At 43.0% G+C, this 1550-nt stretch overlaps 1 protein-coding gene across 1 annotated transcript in view; it reads right to left on the bottom strand.

Annotated features, from left to right (window-relative positions):
• Positions 1-1247, bottom strand: part of LOC113828940 (apolipoprotein D) — a 2429-nt gene extending 1182 nt beyond the window's left edge. Inside the window, exons 1-3 of the mRNA XM_070138859.1 lie at positions 1102-1247; positions 444-568; positions 204-298 (exon numbers count right to left, since the gene is read on the bottom strand). Of these exons, the coding sequence (XP_069994960.1) occupies positions 204-298; positions 444-568; positions 1102-1239 (358 nt within the window). The 5' untranslated portion in view covers positions 1240-1247. The remainder of the gene's footprint in view (positions 1-203; positions 299-443; positions 569-1101) is intronic.
• Between the last annotated feature and the right edge of the window lie 303 nt (positions 1248-1550).

Here is a 1550-nt window from a genome sequence, read left to right as displayed (position 1 = left end):
AAGCACATGCAATTACTTCTTTGTATATCCACTGACGTTAAATTATTGTCCTTATTATATTAGGATGCAAACTGTCATCGCATCTATGCTATATGTAAAGCCAAAGTTTATATGGTGCTGCTATGCATCATGTGACCTTCTATAGTCAGAGTCCGTATGCATGTGTGGTGACATTTTGGGCTGAGTAGAAGTCGCAGCCTTACCGAAGCCAGCGGTGAAAGGGAACTCCACGAAGAGTTGTCCAGCGCTCGGGTCATCTGACAGAGTCGCCACGCCAGCGATTGTATTTGATGCACCTCTAAAATATATATATATATATGATTAGCAAATGTAATATATGCAAGAAAAGAGAATGGATAATAAATATGCTGTAAAATAGTGTTGAAAACATTTTCACAAACGTTCTTCTCCGACTCCGTGTTTGCGAGGACGTCGGCACTTACTCCTGAACATCAGTGTTGAGAACGGACACGCTGCCGTTCGGGAAGAGCGCGTAGTCGGCCGTGACGCAGGAGCCGTCTTGGAACGGGTTGAAGAAGCGCTCGATCTCATACCATCGGCCGAGGTACTAAGGGGAAAATGATGCTGTTACATTGGGGACTGTTGTGGATTTGGCATTAGAAAGAAAAGATATGCCTTCTCGATTACCATTAATTTGTCCTAAATTAAAATCCTGCCAACAAATCAACAATCATTACAAAGAAGTTATTATTATCAATATCAATTTCACTGCAAAATAAATCTTGACAAGCCTCTCCACTACAATGAAAGAAGTATAAGCGATCCAGCAACTTACGGTTCTAAAGTCTGCCAAAGAGATTATACCCAGGGGTACCACCGCTACCGCAAATGTTTCGAATGCAACGCTAGAGTCATCATTTCGACGTTGAGCACAGTTAGTAATCAATAATTTAGCTGTATATCATGTACGAATTTATACAATATTGTAATACAAGTAATATATTTACAAAATCTTACTGAAGTGCAGCCGTTATGGTTAATAAACAAGTTACAGACATCTTAATCCGAAGTCTAGGCTGCATCATCGCATTCATATGATCTGCGGTAATGGCGGTCACTTCGATCAGACGAGCAACCCACCGCATGGAGGTCGAAATTCTTCACGACGGGGAAGACGGGGCAGGGACCGTCGTCCGGAGGCACCGGCATGAAGCCCTGAGCGCGGGCCGCGCCCACGAACAGGCTCAGTGCGGTAAGGAACTTCAACAGGACGGCCATTTCACGCTACGTCTGTCGAAGAAAATAGATCCTTGAAAATGCTTTTGTAACTAAGTACATCACCAATGAATGTGATATTTTCATGAAAATCTACGTCAAATGGTTTCTGAGAGGATTTCCTTTTGCGTATTTTATCTATGCATATACAAAAGAAAGAAATGCATAAGTACACGCATACGTGCTCTAACACGTGCACTCTGCAACACCATATCTCAGAGCACCAGGGAAAGCTTTTAGGACACGCTCTAGTTCCACCCTCACAGTCTGCCCTCAGGCTATTCCTTCTATCCCACTGAATACACACACAAAGC

The sequence above is a fragment of the Penaeus vannamei genome, chromosome 25 (genome assembly GCF_042767895.1).
Source record: "Penaeus vannamei isolate JL-2024 chromosome 25, ASM4276789v1, whole genome shotgun sequence".
Classification (NCBI taxonomy): Eukaryota; Metazoa; Arthropoda; class Malacostraca; order Decapoda; family Penaeidae; genus Penaeus; species Penaeus vannamei.
Note: the sequence above shows the minus strand (reverse complement) of the source record. Positions and strands in the feature narration are given on the sequence as shown.